At 44.2% G+C, this 18,357-nt stretch overlaps 1 protein-coding gene across 3 annotated transcripts in view; it reads right to left on the bottom strand.

Annotated features, from left to right (window-relative positions):
* The window catches only part of LOC127447264 (disintegrin and metalloproteinase domain-containing protein 23), a 91,612-nt gene that overhangs the window by 42,035 nt on the left and 31,220 nt on the right, over positions 1-18,357 (bottom strand). For all 3 annotated transcript variants that reach the window (XM_051709033.1, XM_051709035.1, XM_051709034.1), the window contains 4 exons: positions 16,069-16,151; positions 15,631-15,694; positions 5,649-5,721; positions 4,854-4,918 (listed from right to left, as the gene is read on the bottom strand). In XM_051709033.1, the coding sequence (XP_051564993.1) occupies positions 4,854-4,918; positions 5,649-5,721; positions 15,631-15,694; positions 16,069-16,151 (285 nt within the window). The remainder of the gene's footprint in view (positions 1-4,853; positions 4,919-5,648; positions 5,722-15,630; positions 15,695-16,068; positions 16,152-18,357) is intronic.

Raw genomic sequence — 18,357 nt, 5'->3', positions numbered from 1 at the left:
TACAAGACAGGACAGGGGAGACAGCAGAGTTAAGACAATGTGAGGATCAAAAAGAGCTCCAGACAAGGACTGTGTTGGTTGCCCAATCTGTGTGGGTTGTGCGTTACCAACCATGGATGTCCCAGCACAACTGGAGTCGAAGGGGACTGGATGAGATAGAAGGACAACTGTTCAAAGTGGTTACCGAAAACAAAAGTGACAGGTTTATAGGAATGGGTGATGACTGACAGGGGTGTGCCACTAAGTGTGTGGGCGGTGATGGGCTCATCTAAATGCCATTTGGAAGCCAATTCTGTGTCAATGAAGTTTCCTTTGGCACCGGAATCAGCCAAGGCCAAAATAACATGACTGTCCATTCCATTCTGCAGCAGGGCTGGGAGGAGTGTGCGATGTCCAGGGGCTGTTTCCAAGGGTGTCATGCTTTCCAGTAACCCCCTAACTACTGACGAGCGTTGTCTTTTAACGGGTATAAAGGGACAAAGTGGTCCGATCAGCCACAGGCGAAGCACAAGCCCTTTTGAAGGCGTCGCTGCCTTTCCTTAAGTGACACCGGCAGTCTATCCACCTGCATGTTTCAAAGTCGGGGTGAAAGTCAGGCAATCTGGTAGGAGGCGCGGGTTGTGAGTGAAAATTAACTGCCCGAGAGGGCGAAGAACGGCGTCGCCGATGATCACGGCACTGAGTCAGGCGCTGATCGAGCGTGACGAGACACACAATCTTCATCGTGTCTGAAGAAAACATGGAGGGCTGCAAGGAGAAGAACAGTGAGCATCGCAAGAGAAAAGCTCGAACAGATTCCCTCACCTGAGATTGGAGCTGGAGGAAGGATGCGCAACTCTGGTCGCATGGGGCGTGAGAAGCTGCCGGAGGAGATGGGGGTGTGTCCTGTGCGGGACTAGGATCGAGAGGAGGGTGGAGCTGCTGGACCATAGCGATGAGTTCCACGAGCTGCAAAGCCATAATTTCCAAAGCGTGGTTAGAAGCAGAGATTTGATCTTGGTGTCGTCCAAGCAGAGCTCCTTGTTGTGAAAGGGTGGAGTGAAGTGTTGTCTCCTCCGCTGGGTCCATGGTGGCCAGTTTATTCTGTCAGAGGGTGAGGGGAGACAAGCGACCCAAACGCATAGGTGACAGTTCAAAAGGATTTATTAAACACAAAAGTTCTCAAAGAATGAGGTCAGGCACACCCGGCGCTGACTGCAGAGAGCAAAGTCAAAGCAAGCCACTCAATGTGCTAAGGGAAGAGTGTGTTCGTAGGATGGGTGCATGCATTGTGGAAGTCAGGAGCAATCTGAAGAGAGTCCGTTGAAGCTGGGATATTGTGCGAAGCAAAGCCCAGAAGATATTCTACCCTGAGACACGGGCAGAGACCGAGGAATCCTCCTCCACAGGACTGGTGAAGGTGGCGGCAAATGGGAAGGTAACCACACCTCTACAGACAGGCAAATAACAGAGACACGAGCAAGCTCCAACTACACAGGAGAGCACAGTTAACATTCGACTGCAAATAATAAACTGGCAAAGAAAGAGGAATATGTAGGTAGTGCAATCAGAGTGAAGCAGGTGGAACGGGTGAGTAAATCAATGTCGTGATCAGTGTCTCCCCAAGAACGATCAGCGTTCCCATGTAAACGCTGATCATGTGTGCCGGCTCCACCTGTGAGACACGAGGGAGAGAGAAAAACAAACAACAGTAAGAGCCGGCACAAATGCCGGAACCGTGACAATTGAGTATATTTTGTCATCCCACGCACCTTCCCCAATATCTTGTTGAATATACCAGCCTCTGAGTGGACTAGAAGCTTAACATAGGTGTCGTTAGAAAGCTGAGATTATAGTATATAATATTTCAACATAGGTAGTCGGGAACACATTTTGCCGATGATTTGTTTAGCATACTTTTTGTGCTGCATATTAAATATCCTGCACCATGTGTCAAAATAAGATTTAAAACCCTTATCATGGTCGCACTTGTTTTTGGACCCTCCACAAAGACCACCCTCCCTCCCTGCAGGTAAAGCCTTCAAATGAGGGTAGATGGATCATAATATTGCTTAAGCAAGATAATTCAACCTTTATTGTTTGTAATATTTATCGCTGTAATTACCACTCTGCTAACAAAGCGCTTTTTTTTTCCTCAGATAACTTCTAAATTTAAAGAAGTACTTCAGATATCCCCCAATTCTTCTGTAATTTTAGGTCAGTGATTTCCCCCTCAGGAGCAATGAAAGTATGCATATGAATAATAATCATATTATTTTGTTATGACCACTCCTTCAGAGATTCGTGCCATTTTGTTCACCCTGACACACAGTTCACTTGGTCTTACAGTAATATGTCTTTAAAATCTAAAATTTACATTTTAAGGAAGTTAAAATTAGAAATTAATCAAGCTTATTTAGATCTTACATGAGGCACCTTTATTAAGTCCAGGGCCAAACGGCTTGAGGAAGGACAAATTCTAGTTATTTTTTTTGCTCTGGAGAAAAAGGAACTATAAAATAAATTCCTTGAATGCTCTTAACATTAATGGCATCAATTGCACAGATCCTAAATTTATATCCAATTTTTGTACTTATACTTTTGAATTTAATATGGATAAAAGAGAGCAACAGTCTGGTTCTGGAAGTAAAAATCCCATTTATTTTTTCTATAGACTAATTGATTTTTAAGGATAACTTATAAATCTTTAAAGACAGACCTACCGTGAGCTCAGAGGTTCTTCACCGATGGCATATGCTTCTGTTGAAGCCATTAGTCTGCGTTACTTCATTTTTTAAAAATTGTGTTTGATAGTGGAATTTCTGGTAAACTACATTACCCATGGTACAGCAGAGAAAGCTTTACTAATCATAGAAACGTGCCCAAGAGTGATCGCCCACTCCAATGATGCACTGTGAATGACACAGCTGAGTCGGTCTCTCTTCACCCTTAAACTACATAAACAGTATATTTGTACATATCAGAATATTTAGCAATAAACTTAAAATATATATATTGTTTCTATATTTACAATTAACAACAAAAATCAATAGGTTTATTTATTCCCATTGTTTTTTTATTTAATTACATAACACGCAATGCTTCATGGGATTGTATCTTTGCCTTTTTGTCTGATTTTCAAATACTATTTGGCCTCAAAACAAAGTTTGTAATGTTGTGATTCACTTTGGAGCTGGTTGCTTTGGTTCATGGTTTACAACTCATTTATGAAGGAGGTTATGGAAAGCCTTTGCAAAAAATTAATGGAAAAATATTTCTGGAACCCAGACTGTTGAAAAGGTGTGTGGGCACTGTTGCGATCTATTGCAAGACCGCCATTAAAAAGATTCAAAGTCATAATCCTATTATCGATAATGACTTTAAGCTTTCTGTGATTCTAGTTTGAAAATTGATTAAATTCAAACAGCTCTTCACTCTGTAAAAAGAGAGAAAGTCCCCTGGCATTATCTGTTGAATTTTATGTCCATTTCTGGGACTTCTTTCAAAATCCTTTACTTTGGATGTTTGTGTATGAATGAATAAATGTGTGTATACGGTAATTAATGTAACAATCAGAAGAAAATGGCAATGTCTATGAAACATGGTATTATTTCCCTTATTCCTGACCTGGATAAGAATACTGTATTAATAAATAATTGGAGACCAATTACGCTCTTGAACATGGATTACAATATCTTGGCCTTGGTGTAGGGGTGTTGGACAGGGTGTAATGATGGACCTGAGTAACAAGGGCCCTCACTGGAGGGGGGGCCAACAGAAAGGCTATATTGATATTCCATGACATTAGCATGAAAATGTTATATACAGTAATAGCATGCTATTGGTAGAAATAAAACATCACAAGACTGTAAAAATAGGGATTTACTCTAATCTGCCTTGTCTCTTTCCCTGTTATCGACCCCTTTACTCACCCCCAAAGAAAGTGGTCTGGTCATTAAGCCAGCACCGCATGCAAATGAGTACCTGTCAAGTACATTACTGTCCATAAATGTATGTACAGAAATAAAGCAGAAATAAGACTTTCTCAAGAGAAAGGAGCAGAGAAAGAGTGAGAGGTAACAGACAGTTTACTATTTTCTTACAAAAGAAAGGTTAGCCATATGTGTCAATGTAGCTGTCATGAATGGGACTTCCCCTAGCAAGCAACCAGAATTTCACAAAATAATATCCACTGTTGTCTTGTATAATGGACATAAAACCAGTTTAAGATGCGAAAATTATATAATTTCTTAAAATAAATGTATAATTATGCCAAACATTTTGCACAACAGCGCCACATCTAGTGGGGAACAACCCCACCTGCCCCTAATTTAGAAACACCTCTAAATATGTGAATATTGATAGCACCTGCTCATTTTGTGTACTTGAGGATGAAAAGTTAATCCATTTATTTTATTTTTCAGTGTGAAACAGCTCAAGTTCTGATCTAATTTATATTCTCATATAAATAAAACCCCTGAAATTGCTCAACCCTTCAATTTGTAAGATAAATTAATGGAATATATATTTGTTTATTTTGTATGAAAAAATGTAATCCATAAAGAAAAGTTTTCAAACTCTTACCCTCTTACTAGTTAACGTGAAATTTTGTGTAAGTACTAATTTTTGGTCTTCTGAAGGTGCTTTCAAATGGTACCACATTTATGTATGCCTATTTCTATTTTGTCATCATTTTAAACACTAATCCTAATGTCACATACTATACTGTATAATAAGGACTGTAAGTGAATTGGGATGCAGACTTTGTGTACTAAATGTTACAGCACTAATACTGCTGCTTTCACACAGGCCTGTATCCAGCAACTTTGTGGCCTGTATCCAGCATCAGCTGCATTCCATTCAAACTCTCTTACAGCTCGCTTTTTCCTCCGTCGAAGCCAAGACAAATCATCGAGAGGTGACAGCACTTCCTCCATGCCTGAATAAACCCAAGTACACACACAGACACACACACATTTGGTTTTAGATTTTCCTACTTTTGAGTTCTTCAGGGATTAAGCACTAAGGATCCTCCCAAAACTCTATTTCAATCTTACTACTACAGCAAAAGTGTAACACATTGTGCTCAGTGAAATACTGTTCTCAAAACAACATGCAGCACATATAATAATAAACATCTTAATGATAAAAATGGACATTCTATGCTTCTGCAGTACTGATTGTCTGTAGAAGTGACAGTTTATTTTTCCAAACTCAAAGTGACACTTGTGGCTCATTGGCTGTTTTTTTTTTTTTTTTTTTTTTTTTTTTAGTTCATTGTCATGGCAGTAGATATTTTAAAACACCCTTCTTTTAGTTGAATACTACAGTAAACTAGCATTCAGTAGAACTGATATGTTGTCTGAATGTTTGGATGATTACTTAAAAGAATAGTTCAATCAAAACAAATATATTATAGTAAAAATTATGCTAAAAGTATTTTGAAGTGAATAATTTCTGGACCTCAGAGTACTTGGTATGTTGTATGAGTCATATGGCCTACTTTATACTTTTATGGTTCTTTTTGGAGATGGATAGCCACTGGTCACTATATGTTTTCAATTCATGAAACACGTGAGGGTGAAAATATAATTAAAATTTTTGGATGAACTATTCCTTTAACTGAAACAGATGTCCTGAGGGTTTACTGAGACAGCTGTGGCGTGTACCTTCCTCTCCTGCTGGTGGGGTCTGCTGCTGGATCGTCATCCTGCGTAAAATATGCGGTCTCGCTGCTCCCTCCTAATGACAAAAACACTCATGTAATAAACCTAAAGGTAAAATGTGTAATTTATGACTGCTGTCAAACAGGTTTGTTTGATGCTCAAATGAACAGGGGAATGTTTTCTATAGAGAGCGACAGTGTTTACACTTTTGGGGGAATCAACATACAAATGGCTTACTTACAGTTATTTTACCATAAAAAATACACACATTACCTTTAATTAATCTGAGCATGTTAACGTATGTGTTCATTATGTGGTGTTTAAAAAAACTACAGTTCCCTATCTGTCACTCACTTGACGTTGGTGTCGATGTAGTGACACTAGGGGTCACTCTTGGGAGCCCGAGACACCTCTGGTCTTTGATAAAAGGCCAATGAAAATTGGCGAGTGGTATTTGCATGCCACTCCCCCGAACATACGGGTATAAAAGGAGCTGGTATGCAACCACTCATTCAGATTTTCTCTTCGGAGCCGAACGGTCATGCTTGCTGAGCTGAATACTACTGTTCATTCACCTGCTGGATCTGACGGCGCATTTCAGCGGCTTCTCCCTCCTCTGCACTGGTGCACTGCAGAGAACGCCCCTGGGCACTTCGGCAGAAAAACTAGAGAGTATATTTTCTGAAAGAGCATTTTTCCCTCTAAAAGAGTATATATTTCTCTAAAAGAGCGCACACACGGAACGTCTTTATAAAGACGCGTCTTTTTAAAGATGCTTTTCCGATTGTGTGTTATTCCTGGTTGTGCTCGTTATCTCTCGCCTTCTAACGGTCACGATCACTGTCTTTCGTGTCTGGGCACTGCTCACGCGGAGACAGCGTTCGTGGATGGTCACGTTCTCATTGCGAGAATATGTCCATGGCAACGTTGCGGTCGCGGCTCGCCTTCGTAAGAAAGCGAGCCACCCCAGAGGCTCCCGCCTCGGTCCTTTTACCCACGGGTTTGAGGACAGCGCGGATAGCACTGAGGGCGATTTGGGGACCCCAATGGGACCGCCTCCGCCGGGTATCCCCCCGCGGACCTCCCATTCCCCAGCACACTCGTCTGCCCCGATCGGGCTTCCGGGTGAGTCCGCCGGCTCGTCTCACGGCAAGTTCGACCTCTTATTCAGAGCCCGCAAAAGTGATGAGCTCTCGAGCGCAGCATCGGAGAGCGGGCTCGTCCAGTCGGAAGCCTCAGCTGGGCTCCTTCCTTCGGGGTCGATCGCCAAGTCACAAGCTGACGCGGAGATGACGACATGCTTTCCCGGACAGCCGCGAACGTCGGTTAGAGTGGATTTCATCGCTCTTCCCTGAACCCTCGCGGCTCGGTGATTGGTTCCTGGGCTCGCGGCACTGCTCAAAGCCACACCCCGCCCCGTTCCTTTCTTCCCGGAAGTGCATGAAGAGCTGACAAGGTCGTGGGAGGCACTTTTTACTGCCCGGTCCCGATCTTTTCAGCTTCCCCGCTCTCACTACCCTCGATGGTGGGGCGGCCAAGGGTTATTCGGCAATCCCCCGGTGGATAAAGGCGCTCGTGGTGCACCTATGCCCGCAGAGCGCCACCACCTGGCGCGGGTGCCCAAAGCCCCCGTCCAAGGCCTGTAGGTTTACGTCGTCTCTGATGGCCAAGGCCTACGGTGCCGCTGGACAAGCCGCCTCCGCCCTGCACGCCATGGCTCTCCTGCAAGTCCGCCAAGGCGCTAAAGGAACTGCACGAGGGTAGTTCCGCCCCGGGATTGATGCAGGAACTGCGCTCGCGACCGACCTCGCTCTCCGAGCGACGGAGGTCACAGCGCGATCTCTTGGGAAGACGATGGCCACACTAGTGGTCCAGGAGTGCCACCTTTGGCTCAACCTGGTCGAGATGGGTGAGGCCGACAGGACACGATTCCTTGCTGCCCCCATTTACCAGGCGGGCCTATTCGGCGACACCGTCGAGGACTTTGCCCAGCAGTTCTCGATGGTAGAGCAGTAGATGGACGCTAGCCGGCTTATCCTGCCCTGGCGCGGCTCAAGATCCCGCACCCCATCTACTCATTGCCGAGGGCGTCCCCCTGCGTTGACTGCACCGGCTCCGCCGCAGCCCGCCCCTTCGGCCTGGCCCTGGCGTGGAGCCCACCGCAGGAAGCAGATGCCACCCATCTCGCGGCCGCCCAGAACCCGTGAAAGGCTTCAAAGCGCCCTTGAGACGGGTGACCCAGGGACAACGAAACCTGCTGCTCTGGAGCTGGTAAGCAGATCTTCATCTTTTTGTTACCTTTTACATTTAATTGCGCTGCATGCCCAAGTGGCTGCAGTACTCAAGAGCTCAGCAAGAGTGGTTTCCTTGTTCCCTGGGTCACATATCCGGTGTGTACGGCTGGCATCACGACCACCGTCCACCACTCCATTTGGCAGGTTGGCGCTCCAGCGGCGGTCTCCCGCCCTGAGTGCCCAGCTGTGGCACAAATCCGCCCCCGATGTGACAGTCTCCACGGGTCACGAGGACAGGCCTCTTCCTCCCCCATCCCAGGCTGTTCTGGGGGTGGTCACAAGGAGCCAGGCAAGTGCTTCGATGTCCTCGGACTCAGCACGGCCACGATGTGGTGTGGCACCTCGAGCTCCACCCCGCCGCGAGGCCCCACCTGCCGGTACATCCGATGATGTTGTCCCTTTGGTCCCCCTTGCACGGAACTTGGACGCATGGCTTGCGCTTTCCAGTCCGTCATGAGGGCTGGTCCGGACCGTCCGACTCGGCTGCGCGATTCACTTCGCCGGGCATCCGCCCAGGTCCAGCGATGTCCACTTCACCTTGGCGAAAGACGGAAACGCTGCTACCTTGCGCGGAGCTCGCTACCCTCCTACGGAAGGACGCGATAGAACCTGTCCCTCCAGCCGAGATGAAGAAGGGGTTTTACAGCCCCTACTTCATTGTACCGAAAAAAGGCGGTGGGTTGCGGCCAATCTTGGACCTGCGAGTACTGAACCGGGCTTTACACAGACTCCCGTTCAAGATGTTGACGCAAAGGCGCATTCTAGCGAGCGTCCGGCATCAAGATTGGTTCGCGGCGGTAGACCCGAAGGATGCGTACTTTCACGTCTCGATCCTTCCTCGACACAGACCCTTCCTGCGGTTCGCGTTCGAGGGTCAGGCGTATCAGTACAAAGTCCTCCCTTTCAGCCTGTCCCTGTCTCCTCACGTCTTTACGAAGATCTTCCCCGTTAAGGGAGGTGGGCATTCGCATTCTCAGCTATCTCGACGACTGGCTAATCTTAGCTCACTCTCGAGACGTGTTATGCGCACACAGGGACCTGGTGCTCTCACACCTCAGCCGACTAGGGCTTTGGGTCAGCTGGGAAAAGAGCAAGCTCCTCCCGGTTCAGAGCATCTCTTTTCTCGGTTTGGAGTTGGACTCAGTCTTCTTGACGGCACACCTTACGAACGAGCGCGCCCAGTCGGTGCTGGCCTGTTGAAGGCGTTCAAACAGAAAACAGCGGTTCCACTGAAACTTTTTCAGAGGCTCCTGGGGCATATGGCATCCTCGGCGGTGGCCACCCCGCTCGGGTTGATGCATATGAGGCCGCTTCAGCACTGGCTCCAGACTCGAGTCCCGAGACGGGCATGGCGCCACGGGACACACCGCGTGGCCATTACATCGGTCTGTCACCGTCTTTTCAGCCCTTGGACCGACCTCTCGTTTCTACGAGCAGGTGTTCCCCTAGAACTGGCCTCCAGGCACGTCGTGGTCATGACAGACGCCTCCAAAACGGGCTGGGGCGCTGTTGTCAATGGGCACGCAGCTGCCGGCCTCTAGACGGGTCCGCGGCTGCGTTGGCACATCAACTGCCTCGAGTTACTGGCAATTCTGCTCGCCCTGCGGAGGTTCCGGCCGTTGATCCAGGGCAAGCACGTGCTAGTTCAGACAGACAGCACGGCAGCGGTAGCATATGTCAACCGCCAAGGCCATCTGCGCTCCCGCTGTAGGTCACAACTCGCCCGCCGTCTCCTCCAACGGAGTTAGCAGCACCAAGTCACTGCAAGCCACTCACATCCCGGGCAAACTCAACACTACGGCGGACGCACCATAACAACAGGTTACCCTCAAGGGAGAGTGGAGACTCCACCTTCAGGTGGTCCAGCTGATTTGGAGTCGATTCGGTCAGGCACAGGTGCACCTGTTCGCCTCCCAAGAATACTCCCACTGCCCGCTCTGGTACGCCCTAACCGAGGCCTTCCTTGGCATAGACGCGCTGGCACACAGCTGGTCCCCTGGCATTCGCAAATATGCATTTTCCCCCAGTGAGCCTGCTCGCACAGACCCTGTGCAAGGTCAGGGAGGATGAGGAGAAGGTCATCCTGGTAAGCACCCTACTGGCCCACCCAGACGTGGTGCTCGGACCTCACGCTCCTCGTGACAGCTCCCCCCGGGCAAATTCCCCTGAGGAAGGACCTTCTTTCTCAGGGAAGGGGCACCATCCGGCACCCGCGACCAGACCTCTGGAATCTCCATGCCTGGCCCCTGGACGGGACATGGAAGACCTAAGCTGTCTCCCACCTGCGGTGGTAGACATGTTCACTCAGGCTAGGGCTCCCTCTACGAGGCGCCTGTATGCCTTTAAGTGGCGTCTGTTCGCTAAGTGGTGTTCTTCCCATCAGGAAGACCCCCAGAGGTGCGCAGTCAGATCAGTGCTTTCCTTCCTGCAAGAGAGGTTGGAAGGGAGGCTGTCCCCTTCCACCTTGAAGGTGTACGTTGCTGCCATAGCAGCACACCACGACACAGTCGACGGTAAGTCCTTAGGGAAGCACGATCTGATCATCAGGTTCCTAAGAGGTGCCAGGAGGCTGAATCCCTCCAGGCTGCGCCTTGTTCCCTCATCGGACCTCTGTAGTTTTTCAGGGTCTATAGAGAGCCCCCTTTGAGCTTGCAGTCAGCCGGGCTTAAGGCACTCTCCTTGAAGACTGCCCTCCTGACTGTGCTCACTTCCATCAAGAGGGTAGGTGACCTGCAAGCGTTCTCTGTCAGTGAAACGTGCCTGGAGTTCGGTCCGGGCTATTCTCACGTGATCCTGAGACCCCCGACTGGGCTATGTGCCCAAGGTTCCCACCACTCCTTTTAGGGACCAGGTGGTGAACCTGCAAGCGCTGCCCCAGGAGGAGGCAGATCCAGCCCTGTCGTTGTTGTGTCCGGTGCGTGCTTTACGCATCTATTTGGATCGCACGCAGAGCTTTTTCCACCTCCTTTTGAGCTGAAGACGTAAGCTGTTAATTCCCAGTAGTGTTCACAAAAGTTGTTCCCTGGTTGACTTCCTCCGAGCCCTGTGGCAGTCGAGTTTTCGGAGAGACTCGCTGCCGGCCCAGTACACGCGCTAACTAAGAGCCCGGTTCTGGGGTAGGTGCTCCGCATGTGGCGGTTCCCTGTAAGGCTAACCCCATGCGATCTATATCTTCCGCTAGTTCGTTTCCCTACTGGCAAACTGCGTCTTCCTTGGGCAGAGCCCCTCAGTCTCCATGTTGTAGTAACTCCACCCCCATTTGGCAGGATCTACCTTGAAGGCTCTCCACATGGTTGGAAAGACCATGTGATGTATTCTTCCACTTAAATATCCCCCCCTCTCTTGGGGCGAGGTGTGGTCTCCGCAGTGTCCTCCCCTTGGGAGGGACACCCCCCGACTAGACCTGGCGGCCCAGTCAGATAATCCCCCTTCTTTTTTAGGGAGTGGAAAAAGAGAAGGGGAAAGAGGCCACGACTGCGTTAAGCCTGTCTCTATCTCTGGGTAGTCGACTTGTCCCCAAAAAGGGCCGTTCGACACTCATAACTGTGTTGGGGGAGGTTACGTGTCGACCTGGTGCGCTGGCTATGAGGCACGCAGCAAGTCTGCCCACCACACACCGCCAGTTCACGTAACACAGTTCAGCCTTGTGGCGTTTTGTATAGGGACACCTAGTGTCACTACATCGACACCAACGTCGAGTGAGTGACAGATAGGGAACGTCATGGTTACTGGTGTAACCTCCATTCCCTGATGGAGGGAACGAGACGTTGGTCCCTCCTGCCACAACGCTGAACTACCCGCTGAAATGGCCGGACCTTATATCGGCTCCTCAGCGTAAAACCTGAATGAGTGGTTGCATACCAGCTCCTTTTATACCCGTATGTTCGGGGGAGTGGCATGCAAATACCACTCGCCAATTTTCATTGGCCTTTTATCAAAGACCAGAGGTGTCTCGGGCTCCCAAGAGTGACCCCTAGTGTCACTACATCGACACCAACGTCTCGTTCCCTCCATCAGGGAACGGAGGTTACACCAGTAACCATGACGATTACAAAATATATGCTGTAAAATGTAATTTGTAATGTATTCTGTTAAATTACTCAAGGTCAGTAATGTATTCTAAATACTTTGGATTACTTCTTCAGCACTGGTAGATAAAAACTCTGCCAGTACAGTAAGACAAAATACACATGTTAAAAATACATTCTCTGAAAAACCTAAATATCTTATGCAGTGTTGTTTCTAAAACAAGATAAATCAAATAGATCTTGTTTTAAGGATTTTTAGATATTTTTACAGGAAAACAATACAAAAATTATTAGCAAGAATACAATTTTTGCCCTAATATCAAAGGTCTTACTAGAAAAAAGAAATTATAATCCAATGTGAATTTTCTTGATAAAAAATATGATCGTGCCTGGTAACATGTACATGTAAAATGGCTAGAAATAGCATTTTAGCTTAGCGTAAAGCTGACAATTTACACAAGTTTTATTTCTATTTCTTCTGCTCCAAACTTACTTCAAACGTACTTCTCTGTCTGCTCGTATGAATGTAACACATCATAAGAAAGTGTTTCACCGCTGTTCAAATGCACTTTGGATCGCATCATTTATATGTATAAATGTTTTCCATCTGAAAGGACTAAATATTAAATGAAACAAATGACAATAAAATGCAAAATAATCTCTTCAGTAATCAAAATACTTTTTGAATGTAACTATATTCTAATTACCAATGATTTAAATTGTAACTGTAGTGGAATACAGTTACTTATATTTTGTATTTTAAAAACGTATTCCCGTTATTTGTATTTCATTACTCCCCAACTCTGGCAATAGCTGACATAAAATAACAATGAGCAATACTTTTACAGCATTTATTAATCTTGGTTAAAGGGATAGTTCACCAAAAAAATTAAATTCTCTCATAGTTTACTCACCCTCATGCCATCCCAGATGTTTATGACTTTCTTTCTTCTGCAGAACACAAAGATTTTGTTTAAGAATTTTCCAGCTCTGTAGGTTCATACAATTCAAGTACTATATGGTGACCAAAACTTGAAAGCTCTATAAAGCCAGAATAAAAGTAATCCATAAAACTCCAATGGTTTAATCCATGCCTTCCAAAGTGATCCAATCGATTTTGGGAGAGAACAGACCAAAATGTAAATAATTTTTCACTATAAACCTTGACATCAGCAGTCTCCTTGGCGACCGTGATTTCAAGCTCGATTACGCTTCCTATCGCACAGTCTAGAGCTCTTCGTATGTGTCAAGCACTAGGAAGTGTAATCGAGCTTGAAGTCATGATCGTGCCTAGAGAGTACACATTTTGGTCTGTTCTCACCTAAAATCTATTGGATCGCTTCAGACGACATTGATTTAACCACTATGGTTCAATTTATGCTGCCTTTATGTGCTTTTCGGAGATTCATATTTTTGGCTACTATTCACTTGCATTATTTGGACCTACAGAGCTGAGATATTCTTCTAAAAATCTTCGTTTGTGTTTCATTTTTGGGTGAACTATTCCTTTATTGTTCATTTTTATGTATACTAATAAATGTTTTACATTTCAAGATGTATGCATTAACATTAGGCAATAAATTATGAACGAACAGTAATTAACAATGAACAATAGTTTATTTAAATGAAACATTAACCTAGATTAATGCTGTAAAAATTGTTTTCATTGTTAGTTCATTATACTGAATGCATTAACTCATGTTTACGAATAGAACCTTATTGTAAAGTGTTAGCCTACCATAAAGTGACTAAAGTTTGCATGTGATCAGAAGGCGTTGATAGATATTGCAACTTTAGTTGTTGTCCAGCAGAGGATTTCTATTACATTATTTACCCTGCAGTTGCTTAGATGAGTTGTTTCTGATGTTTATTTCTATGGTTATCCTTTGTCTTACCTTGATAGTCATCGATGTAACTGCATACATACTTTAATGTGTTGAAATTTTGTTTATTGTTATATTCTAACTGTTAAGAATAATTTAATGTGTTATGTATTTCACTGGGTTGTAATGTCTTGCATTGAGAGCTGTTCCTGAATGTTTCGTGTATGTGCAAGGCGGGTGTGCAAGGCGAAGACTGTGTGCAGAAGGGGTTCACTGCTGTTTCAAGTGTGCTTATCTAAACCGTTACAGAGTGTAAGTTGTGGCTGTGGCTGACAACAGCCTTATATAAAAATTGTTTATGAGATAGGCCTCTTGTGTCTTTGTTGCAATGCTACAATACATTTTAAATCCCTTTTCTGTAAACACCTCATAAATAATGCCATTTTCAGAGGTCTCTGGACCAGCGCCTGGCGAAACCGGCAGTAGCTATGACTGCATTCGCTAAACCAGAATTCAATCATGGCAGTCACATGCAACTAGCCAATTCGTTTTTTTTTTTTTTGTGTGTGTTTTTTTGTGTTTTTTTTTAAACTGCTAAACACAGCTGTAATGAGGTTTGTGTTTGTTTGTTTTCTCTTGTGGAAAGTTGTGGAAACGTAATAGTGGATTTTTTCTTTTGCTGTTTGAGAAAATGGCTCAGCAAATATAATATTTTCTGTGGTCTCGCATTCACAGTTATAGAAATGGTCCCTGGAAATGTGAAAAAGGTCTATTTGAACTTTGATTGGGATTCAGTTTGGAAGATAAAGTATGTGTTTACAGTGCATGTTCACAATGAGTATTGGGCATGCACAGTTAGCGTGTGTATGGATAATATGGAGTATTTTAATGTGTTTATAGTTTTAGTTTAAATGCAGATGAAGTAACAGCACAGAGTTAAGGGCAAGAGCAAAGCTGTAGTAACATTTTCACAATGCTTCTACTTGTTTTTATAGACAGCAGTGAACAGAACAGAATTAAATTGAACTTTTATCATTACTGATGTGTACACATGTTTATATCTGTACAATTCACACAAAAATAGAAGAATTACAGCATGTACAGCTATCAAGAATGTAAAATAATGTAAAATAATGTTTAGAAGTTTTAAAGACTGTTCATAGAAACAGTGTTCATAGTGAAAGTGTGTAAAATATAACTACAGCATTTATAAAGTATGACCCTCTATGACCCATAGAGAGACAATATAGCTATTATCTGCCCCATCCTTCAATAACAGTCTCTTTGCAAAGCACAATTACATTGTGACTGATTCACAAAACAATCCATGCTCAAATGTACTGCACAAACTGTTAAGATCAGACTGAAATGATCAGCAACATCGTAAAAAAAAAATAAAATAAATAAATAAATAAAAAATTCAGACACTCATGTCTAACGTTGGGATTCTTCAGAAGGATCTGTGGAGCTGCAGGTGCTACACATAGGCAGGAACAGCACAAGGTTTAGTCGATTTTTATTTTTATCATTAGTTCTCCTGCTGCATAGAACTAATGGTATCTATCCTACTTCATATTTATTACCTCACCGTGACTAGTGAAGCCATGATTCATTTGTCTGAAATATGAAAATTGCAGAATTACGGAATGAGCCGTTTTTGCAGCTTAGTTTTAATAAATAGTCTTTTTTTCACTGGACAGGAAGTTTTATGTTCTGAATGTTGCAGTATGTTATATAATACCATGAATTCTTCCATCTCAAAAGACCAAGGAAAATTTTATTCCTCACGATATGGCCCCTTTAAGTATGTATACATTTAGAGTTAAAAAAGAAGACTTACCATAGAGTGAGTCTGTTTAAGAGGCTCAATTGTATACATATGGACTCCATCATCGAACATGCCACTAAATACAAGAAAGAAGGAGAAACAAACATTACATTATGTAAAAGAAGCTGACACTTTTATACTAAGCAACTTACAGATGAAAAAAAAACAAACATTCAAACACAAGTGACGCGAGAAAAGATTAAACACAGGCAAATTCAATCAGACATAACAAGGCATTAAATCCACTGAAATCGCACAGTGCCATGATTATTTATTATGTTGTCATTCTTTTCTTAGTGAATCAGGTGTGTAAACAACACAGACAGTGTGTGTAAATAAACAATGTTATCAGCGTGCCCAATTCATTCTTAGTGAATTCTCCCCACAGTGTAAGTCAGTGAATAGATAAAACAGGAAGTGTCCACTCAAAGGAATTGGTTCAGTACTCACTGTAAACCGTTACAGGTGGACAGAGCCACATGAGAGTTCTCCATTCCTCTGATCTGGCCATTGTAGTAACAGTGCTCTCCACCCTGAGAACACACACAAACACATTCACACACGTATGAATACACCTGCATACCCACATATATACTGCAACTGATAATGAGTTCAGTCCCACATGTTAATTTGTATGGAGCAATACCTGTGCCAACATGTTTGGATCAACAGAGCAGAAAGACACTAGTAACTGAACCGCCAGCACATAAGATCGGACAGATATCTCTCTTTCAGTTACTTTGCAGATAATTTATGACATTTTATGAAAGCGATGTCTGGTTGGGTGGTTAGTCAATATAACACTTTCAGTGAAATGGCATTTTACAGTGCATTGTTACAGTCAATATTTCATGAATTACACCTTCCAGTTCACACGTTCGTTGTGTTAACAGCCCCCGTTCTATAAAGCCAAGTGCAAACTACACAACTTGCATTTGTCGTGCCCTGCAACTCACAGTCTTGTTTTCAGTCGTGCTGGTGCGCACACTACAGGACTGATCGCAGACTTGGTGTATTAACTGCCAACCGTTCATCCCCGACTGAGGCCCTGTGTTCACCTTGTATTAAGATTCGTTTTGGGTGATCCGATCACAAGTGTACAGGCGAGACACATCACCGTTATACCTGGTCATCTATTTTCACTAATTGTATTTGGATTTCGAAGGGAGAGTCTATGATTTCATGAGGACATCAATCGTTACGTCTGTGTATTAATGAATGATAATAAAGCGGAAAAAAAGAAAATGTAATTATATATTTAAAGGGTCATGAAACACTACACTTTTTTTTTTTAGATGTTAACAGGTATATATATCTTGCACACAAGGGCAGAAAATGTCAACATTCGTTATTTATAATTTCAAGAGGAAAAGGGTTAATTTAGGGACTTTTCTGGTTATTTTCGTCCTCCGGGTTTGAAATGAAAATCAAGTCAATGTCACAGGTCGTGACATACATGGTTTAGGCTTTCCATTGAATTTCAGCAAATGTACATCATGGGTGTTCTCGATACTATTCATGAGAAGGTGTGGCCTTTACCCTTTGACTTTTGTTGCCATGCACGTGGACATATATATATATATATATGTAGAGAGAGTACTGTGCAAAAGTCTTAGGCACATAAGATGTTTCACAAAAGCATTTGTCTTAAGATGGTTATTACACTTTTGCTTCACTATGATCAAGGACAGAGCCCATCAAAAGATTAAAGTCTCCTCCCAGTATTATATCATGAGGGGTGCCAGCGGCTTGCAACATCCCTTCAAGATCTAAAAAAAGCCCTGATCATCAGCGTTAGGTGCGTAAATATTAGCCAAAATCAACCTTTGCCCCTGAATTTCAGCTAAAACAATAATGACTCTTCCTACTTAATCTGTTTGAGACATTTGAATTGTAGATGTTTACTTTTCAATGTAACGCAGTAGTGTTATTCCACAAAACAAACTCCAGCCATTAGGCGGAACCAACACAAAAAGGAACAAAGAAGGCGCCCAGTTTCCTCGGACGATCAAGTGAATGTTTAGTGAGTTAGGTCCACTCAGCTGTATTAAGAGCATCACACAATAACTTACTCATTCCATTGACTTTATAAAGGACATCGCTTGCTGTGGGCATGTAAATATTTTGCAGCCATCCTTAGCATCTATTCTCAATTTGGCCAGGAACATCAGTGCAAAAGCGAACTTCTGTTTATGTAAGAGTTTCTTACATTCCTTGAATCAATCACGTTTCTCTCTTGTCGAATTCGCAAAGTCTAGGAACAAGAAAATGGTGTGGTTCTTCCAAGAAAGCCTTCCTTTACTCCCGATCTTTATCGGATGATCTCAGAAATTTGGCCAGAATTGATCAGGGCCTGTCTCCTTCTGTGGATCTCCAAGCCGGAACCCTGTGAGCTTGCTCGATTTCCAGCTTATGGCCTGTTATGTCGAGCAGACTCGAGAAGAGCTCGTCTAGGAATTTTACCATATCTCTGCCTTTTTCGTTCTCAGGAATTCCAACAATTCGGATGTTGTTTCGCCAATTACGACTCTCCACATCTTCCAACTTTTCCCAAACGTGTTCAAAGTCTGTTTTGGTCACTAGCAGATTAGAAGCTAAATCCCTGTCTGATGACTCTAGATAATCGGTCCGTTTCTAAACATCCGACACTCATGTAACCAACTCAGAAAACTTTGTCTCCATAGCAGCGATCGATCAACGTATTACTGCAAGATCCTCCAAGTCAGCAACGACCTTCGC

This window comes from Myxocyprinus asiaticus, chromosome 10 (assembly GCF_019703515.2).
Source record: "Myxocyprinus asiaticus isolate MX2 ecotype Aquarium Trade chromosome 10, UBuf_Myxa_2, whole genome shotgun sequence".
In the NCBI taxonomy this organism is placed as follows: domain Eukaryota; kingdom Metazoa; phylum Chordata; class Actinopteri; order Cypriniformes; family Catostomidae; genus Myxocyprinus; species Myxocyprinus asiaticus.
This window is presented reverse-complemented; position numbering and strand designations above follow the sequence as displayed.